This window comes from Budorcas taxicolor, chromosome 22 (assembly GCF_023091745.1).
Source record: "Budorcas taxicolor isolate Tak-1 chromosome 22, Takin1.1, whole genome shotgun sequence".
Classification (NCBI taxonomy): Eukaryota; Metazoa; Chordata; class Mammalia; order Artiodactyla; family Bovidae; genus Budorcas; species Budorcas taxicolor.
Genome location: NC_068931.1, coordinates 41,370,261 through 41,389,901, shown reverse-complemented (window position 1 = coordinate 41,389,901; position 19,641 = coordinate 41,370,261). Strand labels below are relative to the sequence as shown.

At 40.0% G+C, this 19,641-nt stretch overlaps 1 protein-coding gene across 3 annotated transcripts in view; it reads right to left on the bottom strand.

Annotated features, from left to right (window-relative positions):
* The window catches only part of PTPRM (protein tyrosine phosphatase receptor type M), a 657,833-nt gene that overhangs the window by 275,558 nt on the left and 362,634 nt on the right, over window positions 1-19,641 (bottom strand). For all 3 annotated transcript variants that reach the window (XM_052660546.1, XM_052660547.1, XM_052660548.1), the window contains exon 8: window positions 2,629-2,937. In XM_052660546.1, coding sequence (XP_052516506.1) covers window positions 2,629-2,937 — 309 coding nt within the window. The remainder of the gene's footprint in view (window positions 1-2,628; window positions 2,938-19,641) is intronic.

Genomic DNA, 19,641 nt, shown 5'->3' with positions numbered 1-19,641 from the left:
TGAAGTAAGCCAGAAAAAAAACACCAATACAGTATACTAACACATATATATGGAATTTAGGAAGATGGTAACAATAACCCTGTATGTGAGACAGCAAAAGAGACACAGATATATAGAACTGTCTTTTGGACTCTGTGGGAGAGGGAGAGGGTGGGATGATTTGGGAGAATGGCATTGAAACATGTATACTATCATATAAGGAACGAATCGCCAGTCTAGGTTCGATGCAGGGTGCAGGATGCTTGGGGCTGGTGTGCTGGGATGACCTGGAGGGATGGTGTGTGTGTGGGGGGAAGGTGGGATTGGGAACACGTGTACACCCGTGGCAGATTCATGTTGATGTGTGGCAAAACCAATACAATATTGTAAAGTAAAAAAATAATAATAATAAAAAATAAAGCTCAACATTCAGAAAATTGAAAAATAAATAAATAAATAAACACACTAATGGATAAGTAACTTATTCTAACCTCATGTTTCAACAGCACTTAACAGAATTCTCCGTTCATGTCAATTTGAAACCTCAAAGTTTCGGTGGGTTCACGCCTCAGCATAACATCTCTTATCTCTACGAAAGACTGAATTTGACATTCCACTCGCATGATGGAAAACTACTGCCGATTTAAGCCTGAATTAAAAGATTATTAGCAAACTTTACTCTTCTATTAATGACTAACAAAGTATTTTGAGTGCTTATTGCCTACTCAATATCATCCATATTGCTATAGAAAAAAAAAATAGATGGCTTCTTCTCTCAAATAGTTTACAGTTAAAAGGGAAAAATTACGTGTAATATAATGAGAGAATAAGTAAGGGTCAAGAGAAGTTGCTTTGATCTGTTACAACAACAATAATAACACTCACCTATTAAAGACTCTTCTCTTCAAACACAAACAGCCCTGGATGAAAATGCCTTCTAACCCTAAAATGCTGAAGAACTGTATGATTCTTGCTTCTCAGACAAGGAAATTAAGGCTCAGATATTTAAAGATCTTGTCAAGTGCAACAAGGTCAGAGAATGTGGAGAATAAGGGTGGGAAGAGTTGGAGACAGCTTCATGAAGGGTCTGAAAGTAAGGAGCACTCTGGAGGGTAGTGGAGGAGGTGGAATGGAGGCAGCCAGGTGGGAGGGATGTGCAGAGGAGAACAGACTGTGGGGGCGCTCAGGATGCGAGGGGTGTGCACGCAGGACCTGTGCCCAGAGGACTGCTCTGCAGGATGCCCTGTGTGGGAGAAGAGGCTCCCAGTTCTAGAGTCTGAACCAGGAACAGCAAGGACCTTGACAATTCAGATTTGGGCAAGGAGAGTCACTGATGACTCTTGTGGAGACAGTGAGGTGATAAAAAGGTATTTTACATATAAGTTTAGTGAGTGGGTAGGGGGCCCTGGAATGGGAGAAGTTGGGACCACAAAGAAAGGTCAGAAACTACTACAGAAGTTTCAGAATAAAATAATGAGATCTGGATGTAGGCAGTGGAAGCTGAGAGAAAAGAACAATCTATCAACATGTTAAGTGAAGGAAGTCAAAGACAAACATCACATGATATCACTTACATGTGGAATTAAAAAAAATGATACACATGAACTTACTGACAAACAGAAGTAGACTCCCAGACAGAAACCAAACTTATGTTACCAAACGGGAAGGAGGGAGCGGGAAGAAATAAAGTAGAAAGTAGAGATGAACATACACACACTACTGTATATAAAATAGATAAGAACTATACTTAATATCTTGGAATAACCTATGATGGAAAAGAATCTTAACAAGAATATATACCTATATTAATATTTATTCAGTTGTATATATACATGTATATATGCATTGTTAGCCTCAGGTGTACTGCAGAATTTTATATATATCATATATATGATATATATAAACTTATACATATATATTTATATTGATATATATAAAACTCTGCAGTACACCTGAAGCTAGCATTGCAAATTAACTAGACTTCAATTTAACATATAGTTTGAAAAAACCCTCAAGGCAGAAAGATAAAACAGACAGTAATATCACTGTTCATATTAACAAGGCTTCTAGAATACTAATGATCTACTACTAAGTACTCCAGAAGTACTCTGACACATATTAATAGAAGTCTATTTATTGAAATCTCGGTTATTGAGGTAATATTCAATTACATTGTTCCTACGGAAAAGAATGACTATTACTTGACCACCGACCTCATGTGGTAATTTCTTAGCACTGTGCTGAAGAGCAAAGGCAGCCTCTATCTGGGGCTGAATTTTAATCTGAATTATGAAAAATGTTTCAGAATGCCATATGAATAAGTCTTTCCTATAGATAATCTAATACCCAAACAACACCTCAGTCCCAACATGATGACAAAATTTGAACGAAGAACTGTTCAGAGCCATGTAGGATTATCGTATGTAGAAAACTAATTATATGACATAAAAGTTAAAACAAGCCTCTGTATCTTTATTGTCTTCACCTTTTTTAATCAGTGTTTCAGCAGATGCAGCACAGACACGTTATTCAACATGGTAAGCAATTTTCTTCCATTTTCATTGTAAAGATCTCAGTTAGAAAGAAACACAAGCTTCATTTTTGAAAGACTGCATGTTTGATATAAACACATCACTTCAAAGTACTCACGATCTTCATCCGTCTGTACTACGAGCTCCTGGCTCTCCTTCCGCCCCTCCGGATTCATGAGGATGAGCTTCACGCTGACGTTGGTGTAGGGCGAGAGGTTGGTGATGGTGTGTTGGGGGTGTGAGTTTTCTGTGTCCCAGCTCACTTCCTCTCGCACCTGTTCCTGCCCTCCAACTTTGTAACAGTAGTGGACTGTGAGGTTGTAGCTATGGCAACGGGTCACGTTATACCCAAAGGGCTCCCAGCGGATGGTGATCTGTCGAGATTTGACTTCCACGACTTCCAGCTTCCTTGGCCCACGCATGGGATCTAATGAGGAAAAGAAGGAAAAAGAAAACATAAGAGAAAAGGATAATAAAAGTTCTGGTGAAGCTTAGGTGCCACAGATAATTATATTGGTCTCCAATATCTTGTTTTCTCTTCTTCCATATGAATAAACTCTCTAACACTTAGCTGGGCATAACGCCACCCAGAATAAAGACTACAGTTTCCATCCTCTTAAGCAGTGAAGTCTGATCCTTGAACCCAAGTTTTGGTGGATGGCATACAAGGTGAGACGTCGGGAATGGCTTCCGGGGGGTCTCCTTGAGAGGAAGGGGCTCCCCATCTTTGTTCCTCCTTCTGTCCTGTTAGCTCGACTTAGGACAGCTTGCACTCATGCAGCCATGATGGACCATGATGCACTTAAACATGCAGGATTCAAAGCAATGACAACACAGAAATGGGTTTCCTGGTAATCACTGGGCTACCGTACGAGCCCTGAATGGTCTACTCCCCAAATTTTCATTAGAGGGAAATACAGTGCTTTTGTTTAAGGCTCTTTCCTCTGGGGTTCTGATACACAAAACTAATCTTCATGCTAACTGATGCATATACTTTTTATCTTTTTAAATTAATTCATAATTATGGAATTAGAAAACATAAAAGTAAAAGCTTGCAAATTCAGCATGAAATACAATGATTAAAGAGTATAAACTTCTGAGCAGAACTCCAGCCTTTTCAGATTTTGATTTACAGAGAATTCTACACAGTCTCTACTGAAGTAATTCTTTCCTACCCCTGATCAGGTCTCAGTGTTGTTCCTCACCCCAAGCTCCAGGGACAGAGTTTGAAGCTTAGAAATCTAAATGATTTGCAGGAACATGAGCATTCTGATTGGCTTAAGAGAAAGAATATATACAGAGAAAGCTTTTTCATGCATATTTATTTTTTAATGAAGTACAGTTGATTTACAATGTTGTAATCTCTGCCATATAGAAACGTGATTTAGTTATACATATATATTTTATTTTGATATTCTCTTCCATTATGGTTTCTCACAGGATACTGAATACAGTACCCCGTGCATACAGTAGCACCTTGTTATTTATGAGAAAGCTTAAACTTATTTACGGAAATATGATGAAAATACACTAATAACTAATTATAAAACATATACTGAGCCCTATGATGTACCTTGCATCTTTCTAAGAAGTTTACCTTTTATGGGTTTGGGGAGCACCTAATCTAAAATATTTACTTTAGTATATCCATACGTTCAATTGATCCATATATTTTGATTTTTGTTTTCCTGAAGGTGGTTACCATTTATGATCTATAAAGAGATCTATAATTGGAAAGGGGAAATAACCACGAAAACTGGAGAAATAACAGCCACCGTGTCCTGTGTGTGCACTTCCTATGTATGGGTTGTTTTGTGTATATAATCTCCACTCCTTAACAATCCAGTTTTTCCCAAGATAGAAATGAAAACATTGTGACCATGATGGGGTCAACAAGTTGCCCAAGGTCAAGGACTGACCGTGGCTCTGCATTTGTATGTTTGACAATGAAACATATGCTGTTGCCACTCTACTGTAGAGTGTCCACCAAAATAGAGAATCAGATTTTTTAAAAAACCACACGTTAAGACCCGTAAAACTCCACCAGAAACAAGATCAAGGGATGTAAACCAGAATAAAGTCCTGTGAATGTAACCTTGGGACAAAAGTGCTGGGAAGAACCCTTCCCCCTACTCCCTCTGGTTCCATGGAAGCTGGGTCCCAGGCCACATTCCCCAGCCTTGGTTTTCCAGACAACCACACGTATACTTTTTAGCCACCAGAAGAAACCTGTTTGGATTATCACTGATGTTCATATCTTGCTTTTCATTGTGTGTAAATTCCTTGTTTTCTCCATTATTTAGGGCCTAGAGAGAACTTAGGGAACCCCCTTTTCTTGTGGTCTTCAACAAATGAAACAATTCCTGTGAAATAATGTTCTGGGTTTGCATTTGTGAGACGGGGTTTATCTGCCAGTTATCTATCTGTTCAAACCCTAACACAAGGTTAATCATGACCATTCACACTACTCTGTCCTGTAATAACTCTAGGAACCAAGGACAAGTGAGGAAAAATCTCCCTGGAGAATCCTGAGTGGAAGATGCTCATGGAACGTTCCATTTTACTGAATCAGTTTTTTCATATTTAAATTACTAGTGTTTGGGAAAATATCACAAATAAGTTACCTAGTGATAACACTGAAAGTGTTTTCCAGTCTAGTGAATTTTGACCATCTAAAGGCAATGTCTAATTTTATATAACGCTTCATTAGTTGAATGCTTACAAAAACTTTTAATACATTCCAGATCCCTTATATAAACAGATTAATGTGCATCTGCACTCCTTTCCCTATTAATCACAAGTCTCCACAAGGACTGTTCTAAAGCACTTTTCCAAGGTTTTCATCAATTTTACTTACTAAATGACTAAATGCTTCAGATATTAATTTCAACAAGCAGTGCAGTAATAACTTAATTTCACTAGAAAAACTATTTTCTCCTGCAGAAATAAGCCTGCATCATTTTAATACTCCTTAGCCAAGAACAAACACTTGTGAATTAAGCCCCAGGATAAAACAACGAAGGCTCTGTCTACTGGTCAAGCTGTCTTGAAGTACATGCTCTCTTCCCGTCTGTTATTACCTCTCAGAATCCCATCATGGTAAAGTGATGACTTCCTGTAAACTCACCAAGTCAAATAGCTAAGCCTAGCACAGACAACCACCTCTACAACCAAGTCCCCAGAACCCCGATTGTCACGAATGGTATTAAGAGACCAGAGATGGAGGCTGTGTGAGTCCTGAGTCTTAAATGGAAGCAGGTTGTCCAGACTGGTTTGCATCTTGTTCCTGATCAGTGCAAACAAAACCATCTTGCAGAAGCTTTTCCAAACAGAATATTTCTTTTCCTAAATATTTTAATTTTGGACTTCCCTGGTGGAGCAGTGGATAAGAATCCACCTGCCAATTCAGGCGACATGGGTTCAATCCCTGGTCCAGGAAGATTCCACGTGCCTCAGAGCAACTAAGTCCGTGCACCACAACTACTGAGCCGGTGCACCACAAATACTGAAGCCTGCGTGCTCTAGGTCCAGCAAACCACACCTGATCAGCATCTGTGCCTCAACTACTGAGCCCGTGTGCTGGAACTACTGAAGCCCACGTGCCTAGAGCCCGTGCACTACAACGAGAGAAACCGCTGCAATGAGAAGCCCCCACACCACAACCAGAGAGTAGCCCCTGCTCTCCCAAACCAGAGAAAGCCTGCACACAGCAATGAAGACCCAGCACAGCCAAACCTAAACAAATAAATCTGCTCCCTGAATAGGAGAAGCTGTCCTGGAGGTGACAAAAAGACACTCTTCTATAACAACGAATGCCACTGGAGGTGGTCGTAGGAGCCTTGGGTACCAATCTGAGTCCAGTTACTCACTTGCTATGAAATTCAGGGAGTGTCTTCAATTTGCTGAACCACATTCTGTGTACATGCTCAGTGACTAAGTGGTGTCCAACTGTTTGAGACCCTATGGACTGTAGTCTGCCAGGCTCCTCTGTCCATGCGATTTCCTAGGCAAGAATACTGGAGTGGGTTTCCATTCCCTTCTCCAGGGGATTTTCCCGACCCAGGGATCGAACCTGGGTCTCCTGCATTGCAGGCAGATTCTTTACTCAGAGGGTAAAGCGTCTCCGCAACCCACTCCAGTACTCTTGCCTGGAAAATTCCATGGACAGAGGAGCCTGGTAGGATGTAGTCCATGGGGTCGCAAAGAGTCGGACACGTCTGAGCGACTTCACTTCACTTTCTTTACCATCTGAGCCACCAGGGAAGCCAGATGACAGGGTAGTAGGGAATATATGTCTATCTTTTCTCATGATCCTAAAGATGTTTTGGAGGACGTGTGTGGATTCCAAGGCCAGTAACTTCTCTTCACAATCCCTTGGCCCTCAGCGGAATGGGTACCGGAAGGCATCGTTGGCACCAGTCATGAGGCCAGGAGGCCCAGTCTGGGCCCATGGGCTCACAGTAAGTGACCAGAGCGGTATCCCTGAGGGGTGTGGTGGCTGTCATGCCTGAAGCTTCAGCAGGGAGTTCTCACTGGTTTCCCTGCCAGCACCACTGGCAGCATCTTCCCCTTTGTTCTCTTCCTGCCACTTCAAGTCAGGTTTCAAGCAGACACCTGACACTTGCAGCCCTGACCTGAGGGACCAGCGAGCTGGTTCTGGCCTCCAGCACTCTGGCAATCCTATTTAACCAGGGACCCCGCCTCCTCATATGGCCAGTCCTGTTCTTCCACGGATAAGGGCAGAAACTGAGTGATAGGATCAATTTCCATTGCAGGTTCAATTCACAGCTCGTTTCTCTGGAACCCTGCCCTTTACCTTTCATTACAACTACACTGCTTTTTCAGAAACTCAATTTCAGAACCTGTGAGATACATCTGGGTGTAATTTTAGAATCCTGTCATTGATAATCAAAAACACAGATTACAAACAGAGGCTCCTGCTAACAGGTTTCTCTTTTCTGCCTCTTCATGGACTTTCCAGAGGTCTATTGCAATAAAAGGAATGACACCCAGAATGGCAGGGTGGGTCCCTTCTGGCATCTTCAGCTACTAAACTTCTGCCTCGCTAGTCACACAAAAGAAGGTGACAAAACAATAAAGTAACAGCTTTATTTACTTTGGTATACAGTTAAATCAGAGCAAAGGCTGGTTTAACTGATGCTATGTTGGCCTTCCCACTTATTTAATATTCCTAAGCAGCAAAGACACAGACAGTAAAGAATCTGCCTGCACTTCAAAAGACCCAGGTTTGATCCCTGCCTTGGGAAGATCCCTGGAGTAGGAAACGGCAATCCACTCCAATATTCTTGCTTGGAAAATTCCATGGACAGAGGAACCTGGAGGCTACAGTCCATGGGATCACAAAAAGTTGGAAACGACTGAATGACTAACACACAAGCAACAAAGATTCCAGGCACAGGAGCACTGATCGTAAGCGACAGAGCTATAGGTTTTGAATTAGCTGCTATTTTCCATAGTTTCAGCTTCCCTGGTGGCTCAGACGGTAAAGAATCTGCCTATAATGCAGGAGACCCGGGTTCAATCTCTTGGTCAGGAAGAGACCCTGGAGAAGGAACTAGCAACCCACTCCAGTATTCTTGCCCAGGAAATCCCATGGACAGAGGAGTCTGGCAGGCTACAGTCCATGGGGTCACAAAGAGTTGGGTAAGACTTAGCAAGTAAACAACAACAAAACAAAAACAAAAATAGTACTAAATCAATAGCTGAGAAAACAGTCTTCTTGAATAACGAAGGAAAGGGCAGCCATGCCAGGCCTCACATAGAAGCAAATTCCTCCCATATTTCTTGGTTTAGGATGGATGCGTTCTTTACCATATCTTTTCTGTATTACAGGTGCTGGTTTGTACTCAGCCTAAATCCTAAAGGTAAGTAACCTTGCTGGGAACTGGACTCTCCATGTATCAATCCTATTGATCAATCTAATTTGATTACAGATGAAAGCAGGAATTTCTATTCATGATTTACAGGAAATGTAAAGACGATCTTACATAAGAAATGATGAGGACACTGACCAAGGTGTGAATGCAGACCCTCTCAGGCAAGAGGGTGGGGCTGCACCCACACCCTGAACGTGAGCGATGGCTGACAGCCTGGAGGGGCAGCTACCTGTGCCTCAGGTGACCCTAAGTGACCCTAAGAGAGCATGCTGTGCACATGCTCTGTTTAGTTTTCGGTTTGTACATTACAAAACCTACAGTAAAAGAACACAAATTTGGCCTTTGGTTAGTCATTTTTGGTGTCTCGATTCAGGATAATGTCACCGAAACTTTTAGAATATTTTCTTTTAAAGAATTTTAAGATTTAATATTCTTAATAGTTGAATGGGAGCTGGAAAAAAAGATGGAATAAACGATTCACAATTGACAATCTTCCACAATAAAGAAGTGCTGGCATTGATAACAGACTCACTGACAGTAATGTTTCTCATAATTTATTCTGCCTGAATTGATTAACTTTTCAGAATAAGGCTAGGAGTCCAACAGTGGTTGAAAGATGTTCTTCTTTCAAATACAAAGTGTTCTTTCCTGGTGTTAATTTAAGGTTTTTAAAATTTCAAGTAATAAGTTTAAAAAAAAAAACACATTGAAAAGTATAACATAAAACAGTCGCCTGTGTACCTACTAATATCAAATATTAACATTGGTGTTTTGCCTCAGAGCACTTTTGATTAAAGAAATAAAATACTGCTGATATAAATCCTTTCCAGGGTCCTGTAGGCTAACTCAAGGTTATTATACATCACTCTCAGACATGGTTTTGTACTTTTATTACAAGTGTCCAGGATGCCTAAAATTTTACACAAATGCTACCATTCTCTGCAGATTGATGGGTTCCACATCAGCCAAGCTGAAATTCATAGATCTGGCTTAGACCTACAGATGGATCATATAGATCATTTTAACTGATCTATATCAAATGTATACATGTATCATATATACAGATCAAATTCCATTAAGGAAGTTAACTGTAGTTTACTTATGCATTCCCTACCGAGGAGCAGAAAGGTTGAGCCCACATGTTGCCTATTACAAGGGGTGAAGAGTCAGCACTGGTAACACCTGGCAGCTCATTTAGAAATACAGATGCTCGGGCCCCACCTCCCCAAATGGCCAGAAGCCGAATCTTCCTTTGCACATTAAAGTCTGAGAAACTCTGACTTAGAGGAGTGTCTTTTATTTTATTTTAATTTTTTAAATATAAATTTATTTATTTTAATTGGAGGTTAATTACTTTACAATATTGTATTGGTTTTGCCATAAATCAACATGAATACGCCACAGGTATACACATGTTCCCCATCCTGAAACCCCCTCCCACCTCCCTCCCTATACCATCCCTCTGGGTCATCCCAGTACACCAGCCCTGAGCATCCTATATCATGCATTGAACCTAGACTGGCGATTTGTTTCACATATGATATTACACATGTTTCAATGCCATTCTCCCAAATCATCCCACCCTCACCCTCTCCCACAGAGTACAAAAGACTGTTCTATATGTCTGTGTCCCTTTCGCTGTCTCGCATACAGGGTTATCGTTACCATCTTTCTAAATTCCATATATATGCGTTAGTATACTGTATTGGTGTTTTTCTTTCTGGATTACTTCACTCTGTATAATCGGCTCCAGTTTCATCCACCTCATTAGAACTGATTCAAATGTATTCTTTTTAATGACTGAGTAATACTCCATTGTGTATATGTACCACAGCTTTCTTATCCATTCATCTGCTAATCGACATCTAGGTTGCTTCCATGTCCTGGCTATTATAAACAGTGCTGCGATGAACATTGGGGTACACATGTCTCTTTCAATTCTGGTTTCCTTGGTGTATATGCCCAGCAGTGGGATTGTTGGGTTGTATGGCATTTCTATTTCCAGTTTTTTATGGAATCTCCACACTGTTCTCCATAGTGGCTGTACTAGTTTGCCTTCCCACCAACAGTGTAAGAGGGTTCCCTTTTCTCCACACCCTCTCCAGCATTTATTGCTTGTAGACTTTTGGATAGCAGCCATTCTGACTAGTGTGAAATGGTACCTCACTGTGGTTTTGATTTGCATTTCTCTGATAATGAGTGATGTTGAGCATCTTTTCATGTGTTTGTTAGCCATCTGTATGTCTTCTTTGGAGAAATGTCTGTTTAGTTATTTGGCCCATTTTTTGATTGGGTCGTTTATTTTTCTGGAATTGAGCTACAGGAGCTGCTTGTATATTTTCGAGATTAGTTGTTTGTCAGTTGCTTCATTTGCTATTATTTTTTCCCATTCTGAAAGCTGTCTTTTCACCTTGTTTATAGTTTCCTTTGTTGTGCAGAAGCTTTTAATTTTAATTAGGTCCCATTTGTTTATTTTTGCTTTTATTTCCAATATTCTGGGAGGTGGGTCACAGAGGATCCTACTGTGATTTATGTCGGAGAGGGTTTTGCCTATGTTCTCCTCTAGGAGTTTTATAGTTTCTGGTTTTACGTTTAGATCTTTAATCCATTTTGAGTTTATTTTTGTGTATGGTGTTAGAAAGTGTTCTAGTTTCATTCTTTTACAAGTGGTTGACCAGTTTTCCCAGCACCACTTGTTAAAGAGATTGTCTTTTCTCCATTGTATATTCTTGCCTCCTTTGTAAAAGATAAGGTGTCCATAGGTGCATGGATTTATCTCTGGGCTTTCTATTTTGTTCCACTGATCTATATTTCTGTCTTTGTGCCAGTACCATACTGTCTTGATGACTGTGGCTTTGTAGTAGAGCTTGAAGTCAGGCAGGTTGATTCCTCCAGTTCCATTCTTTCTCAAGATTGCTTTGGCTATTTGAGGTTTTTTGTATTTCCATACAAATTGTGAATTTATTTGTTCTAGCTTTGTGAAAAATACCGTTGGTAGCTTGATAGAGATTGCATTGAATCTATAGATTGCTCATTTTCACTATATTGATTCTTTCGATCCATGAACATGATATATTTCTCCATCTGTTAGTGTCCTCTTTGATTTCTTTCACCAAGTTTTTATCGTTTTCTATATATAGGTCTTTTGTTTCTTTAGATAGATATATTCCTAAGTATTTTATTCTTTTCGTTGCAATGGTGAATGGAATTGTTTCCTTAATTTCTCTGTTTTCTCATTATTAGTGTATAGGAATGCAAGGGATTTCTGTGTGTTGATTTTATATCCTGCAACCTTACTATATTCATTGATTATCTCTAGTAACTTTCGGGTGGAGTCTTTAGGGTTTTCTATGTAGAGGATCATGCCATCTGCAAACAGTGAGAGTTTTACTTCTTCCTTTCCAATTTGGATTCCTTTTATTTCTTTTTATTCTCTGACTGCTGTGGCCAAAACTTTCAAAACTATGTTGAATAGCAGTGGTGACAGTGGGCACCCTTGTATTGCTCCTGACTTTAGGGGAAATGCTTTCAATTTTTCATCATTGAGGATAATGTTTGCTGTGGGTTTGTCATATATAGCTTTTATTATATTGAGGTATGTTCCTTCTATTCCTGCTTTCTGGAGAGTTTTTATCATAAATGGATGTTGAATTTTGTCAAAGGCTTTCTCTGCATCTATTGAGATAATCATATGGCTTTTATTTTTCAATTTGTTAATGTGGTGTATTACATTGATTGATTTGTGGATATTGAATCCTTGCATCCCTGGGATAAAGTCCACTTAGTCATGATGTATGATCTTTTTAATGTATTGTTGGATTCTGATTGCTTGAATTTTGTTAAGGATTTTTGCATCTATGTTCATCAGTGATATTGGCCTACATAATGATCAAACGATCAATCTGAGAAGATATAACAATTATAAATATATATGCACCCAACATAGGAGCACTGCAATATGTAAGACAAATGCTAACAAGTATGAAAGGGGAAATTAACAATAACACAATAATAGTGGGAGACTTTAATACCCCACTCACACCTATAGATAGATCAACTAAACAGAAAATTAACAAGGAAACACAAACTTTAAATGATACAATAGACCAGTTAGACCTAATTGATATCTATAGGACATTTCACCCCAAAACAATGAATTTCACCTTTTTCTCAAGTGCACATGGAACCTTCTCCAGGATAGATCACATCCTGCACATAAATCTAGCCTTGGTAAATTCAAAAAAATTGAAATCATTCCAAGCATATTTTCTGACCACAACGCAGTAAGATTAGATCTCAATTACAGGAGAAAAACTATTAAAAATTCCAACATATGGAGGCTGAATAACATGCTGCTGAATAACCAACAAATCACAGAAGAAATCAAAAAAGAAATCAAAATATGCATAGAAATGAATGAAAATGAAAACACAACAACCCAAAACCTGTGGGACACAGTAAAAGCAGTGCTAAGTGGAAGGTTCATAGCAATACAGGCATATCTCAGGAAACAAGAAAAAAAGTCAAATAAATAACCTAACCCTACACCTAAAGCAACTAGAAAAGGAAGAAATGAAGAACCCCAGGGTTAGTAGAAGGAAAGAAATCTTAAAAATTAGGGCAGAAATAAATGCAAAAGAAACAAAAGAGACCATAGCAAAAATCAACAAAGCCAAAAGCTGGTTCTTTGAAAGGATAAATAAAATTGACAAACCATTAGCCAGACTCATCAAGAAACAAAGGGAGAAAAATCAAATCAATAAAATTAGAAATGAAAATGGAGAAATCACAACAGACAACACAGAAATACAAAGGATCATAATAGATTACTATCAGCAATTATATGCCAATAAAATGAACAATGTGGAAGAAATGGACAAATTCTTAGAAAAGTACAACTTTCCAAAACTGAACCAGGAAGAAATAGAAAATCTTAACAGACCCATCACAAGCACGGAAATTGAAACTGTAATCAGAAATCTTCCAGCAAACAAAAGCCCAGGTCCAGACGGCTTCACAGCTGAATTCTACCAAAAATTTAGAGAAGAGCTAACACCTATCCTACTCAAACTCTTCCAGAAAATTGCAGAGGAAGGTAAACTTCCACACTCATTCTGTGAGGCCACCATCACCCTAATACCAAAACCTGACAAAGATGCCACAAAAAAAGAGGAGTGTTTTTTTAGAATGCAGGTTGGGCCCTTGGGTCTTAAGACTATGCTATGCTATGCTATGTTAAGTCACTTCAGTTGTGTCCTACTCTGTGCGACCCCATGGACCGCAGTCTACCAGGCCATGGGGTCAAAAAGAGTTGGATACAACTGGGTGCATGCACACACAAACACACACACACACACAAAGAAACTAAAACATTCAAATACATTTTAAGTTAGAAGGTGAGGACTGTGCAGTTTTTGTTTTAGTTTACATACACAAGCTCTTGTGAATTCACAGGTGTGTGTTTGACTGTGTCCACAATGTAAAATACATTTCATACTGCAGCAGAAGAGTGAGAAGCACACTGCTGGAGAACTTTTTCCCTGGGGGTGCCAGGAGATACACACACCTAGAGAAATTCTTCCCTGGGGGCACTAGGAGATATGCACTCCTACAGAAAGTCTTCCCTGGGGGTGCCAGGAGATATGTACAGAAATGTTCTTAGCAGCATTGTTGACAAAAGAATAAGAGAGAAAAACGCAGAAACAACCTAAATATCTACTGAGCAGAAAACAGACAGATAACAAGTTCCAGGACCAAAAAGATATAGGCATGCTGCATGCACTGAGAGTTCTGAAGGAATTTAACAGATGGTTTCAAAAACACACCTTCCTCCAGTGATTATGAATGAAACAATAACGAATTGTGAAAATACAGAATTGAGTGAAAAACTCAAGTTGCAGTAGAGAACTATGATATGATTTTATAACACTGAAAAACCGGCAAAAGGGAATTAAAGCATACATATATGTTAAAACCACTTAAATGAAGAAAGAAGAGAAAAACAGGACAAATATCCATAGAAACTTAGGATACTGGTGATCTCAGTCCTAGAGGCAGGGGAATAAAATGAGAAGCAAACAGTTAGATGCAGAGGCTCTAAGGAGGCTCTATTTTTAAGCTAAAGAGTCAGTTAATGTTGCTATGTAGCACAATTTATGCAGATGACATATATTCTTTTGCTTTTATGTCAAATACAGATAGTGAAGGACAGGGAAGCCTGGTGTGCTGCAGTCCATGGGGCCACAAAGAGTTAGACATAGCTTAGCGACTGAAAAACAACATAATAACTTAAAAGAAGGTTATCACAGGAAGGCATGAATATCCCAGAAACTCTGCTGGCTCTTTGAAATTCTCTTCCTGCAGGACAGTCTACCCTTGATTCTTAGGAGAGAAAGACTGCGGTTTCTGACAGCCAGACCTAAGGGAAGCAGGATAACATATCACTGAAGACGTTCTGGATATTCACCCATGGCTGGGGGCCTTTGACCTTAAGAGCTTTATGGAGCCATGTACTCACATGTGTAACAGGCATCTCACCAGCGATGCTTTTGGCCCAGACACCAGACCCCTGGATCGTACAGGCTGAGTCTCAGGCCCGGCTCAGCCACTCAGGGACAGGTGTTGCTTCTTCTGACGCCTACCCCAGCTCTGAACCTCACTCTGTTTCATTCCTGGATTCTCAGAGAGGCCTAATGCAGAGCTCGGGATGGCTGCGTGAGGAGGGAAGAGCGTGAGCAAGGTAACCGTCCAAGGCCACAGCTGACCCATGGGTACAACATGTTTGTGTACACGGTGTACACATGTTGTACATGTTCCAACCTATGTTTGTGTACAACAGAAAACACACCTTCCTTAAGGCACTTATTGTCATCTGCTGGAAAACTGCATAAGAATCATATAAATCTATGGGGTTCATGCAATGAATGGGCCCTGCATGCTTATACCATGCACATTCTGCACAACCATACACTGTGGTCCTGCTGGAAACAGTGTGCATAGGTGTGTGTGTGTCTATGTGTGTATATTTGTGTGCTGTTCAAAAACATACAACTTCCACGACCAAAAAGATATAGGCATGCTGCATGCACTGAGAGGTCTGAAGGAATTTAACAGATGGTTTCAAAACTTAAGATAAAGCAGTGCAGAAGTAGATACGCTGTGTGCATGTTAACAGAGGTATGTGGATTTTTTTCAGCAAACAAATACCACTTACTCACTTACCCTTTAACCACAAATACTAACTTCAACAGCCATATATCCACATACAGTACATGAATTGAATTTTCATGAAGGTACCAGTTTTAGCTATTCCTCCCTAATCCTGTCTGTCCCTCATGACTTTCCTTTTTGATGGTATGTTTGAATCAATCTAAGGACTTCTAATTGATGCCCTCTTATCATAGCAACCAAATAAAAATGATTCCATGAGTAAGTCACTCCTGTCAAACAGGTCATAACCATTCTTGCTTTGCACACCAGTCAGGCGAATCTGTTTGTTGCATCCCAAATACCATTCTCCCTCCAAAATTAATATATTTGGTCCCACAGATCCATACACATACAGTATTAGTCACCTTTTTTATCTGCAAAAAAGCAGTTTTCAATCCCTTTCTATCTTGATTCAAAATCAGTCTCTTTCACGACTATTTTTTCTTAGTTAAAAACTCTGAGGCTTCTAGACACCCACACTGTCAAAATCCTCATGTTCACATCATGTTCACAGGTTGATTACATTTCTGTATGTTTTCCTGTCTTCTGTAACCATCAAGTTCACTGACTACTGATTCCATGTCTAACACAAATGCTTCATCCTATAAGGATCCTATGTTCACTAATCAATGCATTAGTTAAAAGGATTCTAACACAGTATAATAAACACCAAGCATCTAGATCAGTTCCTTTGTTTTCATAAGTCAATTCAGAAACCATCTCCTTTCCTGTGGTATTTACCAGTTTTCTATGAAAGGCCTTTCCAAGTTCTGCGCTGTGATTTGCGCATCTCTGTCTTACTTTCTGCTTTATAAACATGGCTCCCCTAACAATTGGAATGGTCCGTTTCTGCCTCAGCTCCTTGGTGACATTTCCAAAGTGTAAAGTTCACGCCTGCGGGAAGAACACTGCTGCTATACAGTCAAATCGGAGTCTTCAGTAGTTCCGGTGCCCTGCAATGAACGAGCTGTAATTCATCCTATAGATGAACTTTACAAGAAACTGTTGTGTGAAATAAAAATGAGCTTCCAGTAAAAGACTTTCTTGGTATTTATTTCAGGCTCTATTAAAGGAGGAGGCAAGTGATTTTCACAGAGTTTTTCAGAACTGTCAAAAATTGGTGGAGAATGTGTATTGACCTTCCCTAACCCTCATAAAGCTGTGATGACCACAAAAAGGATCTTACAAGTTTGGATCTGTTTATTTCATCCAGAGGAAAAGCGTACCCAGGCCAGTCACTTCTGGTTAGGAAAGAATGTGATGAGGGTTGAAAAAAAGCCAATTGAATACCATTTTAGATTCACCCATAAGAACCATTGTCTCTAGTTGATACCAAGTAGAGAAATCTTATTTAAAACTTTTTACCTGTTCAGAGCCTCCTATTTATTAATAGTTCCTCCACCAGGAAATTGAACCCTGGCTCTCCCTTGGCAGTGAAAGCAGAGTCCTAACCACTGGACCACCAGGGCATTTGCTCAGCCATATTTTCCATCTTTAAGAAAAAAACTGTTCTTTAATAAAAGAACAAGGAAACTGTCACAAATAAGGGTTTTATTATTACTACAGTTCATTCCTCATTCAACTTTTGAAAAGAAATCACAGTTCACTGATACATATTTATTTCCTTATGAATTTGGTTAATTTGCTACAGAAACTTGTCTTAAAAAATTACAAACAACTATGCTTCCTTGAATATTTGCATGTTTCTTAGGAGGGGCTTAAAAACTACGGAACATATAGGATAATCTTAATAAAGTAGATCACCCATTTGCCATTTAGAGTTAAAAATACTCAGGATTCTGACATACTGAAAATTAATTAGACATTTTTGTGAAGATCCACAGATAATACTTCTAATAAGTTATTAATATGATACCACATATCTTAGCTTTTTCATCCTTTCTGAAGTTAAATTCTATGGGGAGAGGAAGCCTGCTGAGCCTGTGGGGCAGACCTGGGGGCCGGCCTGTTGGCAGCAGAGGATGGACTGAGATGGGGAGAGCCTGGAGGGAGAAGTACGAGGCTGGGTTCTCCCCAGAGGACCCTCTGGTGATGGCCAAGCCAGCCTGGACTAGGAGAATGGCAGCTCGGGAAACATCCTGGAGCCACACACCACGGAATGTCATCATTAGACGGTCGGGAGAGGGTGGGACCAGGGACAGGAAGATAGTCCTGCCAAGACAGGGGCCAGAGTGGGGAAGAGCTGGGGGTGTGACGGGCCTGACTGCTTGCTGCCTGAGCCATCCATGAACAGACAGCGGGTATGGCCCTTAGGATAAACCTAAAGCTCAAGGTCGGGGGGAATCGGGGAAGGATTTGGAGGTTACATAACTGTTCAAGTCACTAACACAGATGGTGATTCCCAGGAAAAGTATTTAAAAAGAAGATAAAGCAAAAGAAAGCCTACATTAACTGGACCTCTTTTTATTTTGATTTTATGTTTTCCTTTTAAGATTCTTCGCGGCATCTCCTCTCCCCTATGAAACTGACAGTAATAAGATATTAAGAGTTATAATTTTTAAACCATTCATTCTTTGATGTGTGCCACTTTCAACACATTATTTTACAATAGGCTTTGCTTGAATTTTAAAAGAAAAGTTTTTCCTCAGGTGAAGAATTTTCAGCTCTAAACTAGAGCCGACTGGTATGCGTATTTTTGTATTTGGTACCTACTTAATAGTTACACATTTTTAGAGAATGCCTCATTTGAATTCTAATGTATTTTAATAAGGAATGAAAGAAAATATCACCCCATATATGTATTTTTTTTCTTAAATTACCCCTAGTGCTTGATTACTCCTCCACAATCAAAATCATGTCTTAAATATGAATGATACAAAACAAGACTAGAGCCTGAGTGTCTAACAGAGAGATTTTAGCTGCTTGTTTAAAATGACATACCTAGCTATTCAGTAATCACTTTATAATAACCCCTTTCATTTCCAAATCTACTTAGCCATCAGGCAGCACTGAGGAAAGAGCTGGCAACGGTTTTTACAACTGCACATTAGTTTTACATTTCATGACAAGCTAATTCTAGAGAGTTCCAAAGAGAGACAAGCTCCGGTCCTTGTGATTTTCTTCCCTTGTCGTGGGGGAAGCATGTGTCGAGCTGTAAAGGAAAGATAAAAGCCTACAGACATATACTTTTCACCTCATCCTCATGTCAGTGACAATTTGCCCCACTGTACCCCAGGTGCCATGGTTCATATCTAAGTCAACAAGACGTCACCAGTCTCCCAACCGCTATTCACCCGAACCAAGGACCTGCAGGGGTTCAGAATCCCAACCACAACTGGACTCAGTCAGAGCATGACGGGGGGAGTCTTTGTAAAAGGGGGTGGGTTGGGTTTAAATGCTGCACAAACACAACGCAGAACGTCAGCTTACTGTGTAAGGCAGAAAAAAACATCAAAAAGCGAAAGTGTCAGTCTCTCAGTCGTGTCCGACTCTTTGTGACCCCATGGACTCTCTCTCTCCAGGCTCCTCTGTCTGTGGAATTCTCCAGGCAAGACACTGGAGAGGGTTGCCATTTCCTTCTCCAGGGGATCTTCCTGATTCAGGGATCTAACCTGCATCTCCTGCATTGGCAGGCGGGTTCTTTACCATCTAAGCCACTAGAAAATATAATCACCTGGTACTAAAAATGACAAACGTGCTTGGCCATTTCAAATTCGGTCCCACAAAGGTATTTCAATGAAGACTAACCCAAGGCCATGCCTCATGATGCCTCTAACTAAATTCCAAACACCACCAAGAGTCAAACGTGGGTTTCTATAGCACCAAGCAGCTGACAGAGTAAACTGATTTCCAAGACATTATTTAAGTCAATCGATGATCACACCTGAGCAATAAATACTTTAAGCTCTTGGTTTAAGCTTTGAAGGTTGCCATGAAAATCACCTGGGACGATGATAAACCATGGTATAAATCTCAGATTTGAGCAGCTCCATCCTTGCCAGGGAAGCAGAGACACAGATGTTGTTTATAATGTTGCACAGAAATAAATGGGATGTGCAATTTCA